General features: G+C 48.5%; 1 protein-coding gene across 1 annotated transcript in view; it reads right to left on the minus strand.

The window, feature by feature from the left end:
• LOC106811575 (coiled-coil domain-containing protein C16orf93-like) overlaps positions 1-1,215 on the minus strand; it is a 7,670-nt gene extending 6,455 nt beyond the window's left edge. The window contains exon 1 of the mRNA XM_014815251.1: positions 1,156-1,215. Within this exon, the coding sequence (XP_014670737.1) occupies positions 1,156-1,173 (18 nt within the window). The 5' untranslated portion in view covers positions 1,174-1,215. The remainder of the gene's footprint in view (positions 1-1,155) is intronic.
• Between the last annotated feature and the right edge of the window lie 984 nt (positions 1,216-2,199).

Genomic DNA, 2,199 nt, shown 5'->3' on the forward strand with positions numbered 1-2,199 from the left:
GTATCTTTCAGCATAATATGTAACCTGTGAGTAATAAACGATACCTGCCCCTGAGATGGAATCGAATGAAGACGGATATGGAAGAAGGAGTAGGGGGCAGGAGAGGAAGGAGGGAGAGGAGGGGAAAAGGTGACTGGAATGGAGGGAGGGGAGCGGAAGGAGGGGGAGAGCAGGGGGAGGGGCAGGAGCGCAGAGGAGGTAAGGCAGGGAGGACCTATCTCCATTCAACCTTCTCCCTCCTCCATCCTCCTCCTTCCTCCTCTCCTCCTCTCCAGCCATCACCTTCTCCCCTCCTCCTTCCTGCCTCCCCCTTACTCCATACCTTCTCCCCTCCTCCCTGCGGCGTCCTCCTCCTCCTCCTCCTCCTCCTCCTCCTCCTCGCGTTCCTCCTCCATGACCGTCTTCATTCGCCATCTCAATCACCTTCTCGTGCTCCTTCCTCCTCCCTCCTACCTCCTCCTCCTCCTCCCCCTACTCCTCACCTTCTTTCCCCGCTTCTCCTCCTCCTGGCCCCTACTCCTCCTCCATGCCTTCATTCTATCTCCTATCACCTTTCTCCGCTCCTCCTCCTCCCTCCTCCTCCTCCTCCTCCGCTCCTCCTCCTCCTCTCTCCTCCTTCCTCCTCCTCCTCCTCCTCCAATGCCTTCTTCATTCGCATCTCCATCACCTTCTCTGCCTCCTCCCCTCCTCCTCCTCCTCCTCCTCCTCCCCCTACTCCATCACTTTCTCCCCTCCTTCTCCTCCTGCCCCCTACTCCTCCTCCATGACCGTCTGCTCTCTTATTAATGTTGTTTGTGCACAGGGCGTGCGTGCGTGCGTTGTACTTGTGTGTTGCAGATGAGCATTTGACCGGCATTTACGGGTAATTAGCGGCAATAATAGGCGAAATAGAGTAGAGAAGATATTAAGACTTTGGTAGTAAATACATTTCGTGTTTATTTACCTTTTTTTATTTTTATTGAGACGTTCCAAGTCACAAGTGGCAAGTGCATGCCTGTGAGTGTGAGTGTGAGCCACTGCCTCGCCAGATTTCTCTGACACTGAAACTTACAATTCTACTAAGTTAAAGTAGTCCATACCACGTCCATAAACACTAAGCATAAGCATACCACGTCTAGGCTAACCCTAATCGAGAGCCCCAACAAAATTTCCTACCAAAAATTGTGTTTCCATGTTCGCATTAGATCAGTCACTATGACAACAGGTCAATAATGGCGTCGGGTCCACCTACAATGTGCGCATATGAATTATTTCTACCGATAGATGGCGCGAGGATGTCATATTTGATCTAATATTTGATCAAAGTAGCTGCTTACATGAAATGAAAATGAAATGGAAATGGAAATGGAAATGGAAATGAAAATGAAATGGAAATGAAATGGAAATGGAAAATGGAAATGAAAATGAAATACATACATCGAAGTGTAGGATGGGAATTTCACGGCCAACCCTTTACCAATCTTATCCAGTACATGTTGTTCTGTAATTATATTAATTCCACTTTACGTTAAGTACGTTTGAAAGCAGTGGCGTAGACAGGTTCTCAGTTGTGGGGGGGATGATTTCGCTGTTACTTCCATGGCAATGTATATGAAGAGTGTGCGCGAGAAGCGCACACCGGGAGCGCCTTGGCGCAAAGCCCTTAATGGGTGGGGTCCAGGGGCCTGCCCTAGGGTCCCTGTCAGGGTGCAGGGGCGGAGCCCCCGGAAGCTTTTGGATTTTAGCAATTTAGAACCTTCAAAATGGCCGTTTTTGAGGAAATTGAGTGCAATTTTGTGAATTCTAGGGTAATTTTTTTTCTTTTGGAGCCAGAGGTTATTAATAAACACGCACACCCCACACATCACACACCAGTGCGGATCCAGAAGAAATATATCTGAGGGCTGGCGAATTCATGCGAGCCTAAGGGCCACGAAGCGCCGGGGGGGGGGGCTTGAAGGGGTTGTCGCCTCCATGTGTGGAATTCGTTGAAGTCTGCAATTCTAAAAGCACTCAATTTGTGGACATCTCTATCATAGAATATCAGGATTTTTCCTCCTTCACGCATTTTCCTATTGGCCGTGTCGGTGTACATCGGTATGTTTATGGCCAAAGTAATTTGCATGGCAATTACTTCCATTGGCAAAACTGAGATAGGTTTGAGTACGAGTAAATAATGGCATTTGGGAATTGCGCATATATTGCTGGTTCATACAATCT

This window comes from Priapulus caudatus, unplaced genomic scaffold, assembly GCF_000485595.1.
Source record: "Priapulus caudatus unplaced genomic scaffold, Priapulus_caudatus-5.0.1 Scaffold552, whole genome shotgun sequence".
In the NCBI taxonomy this organism is placed as follows: Eukaryota; Metazoa; Priapulida; class Priapulimorpha; order Priapulimorphida; family Priapulidae; genus Priapulus; species Priapulus caudatus.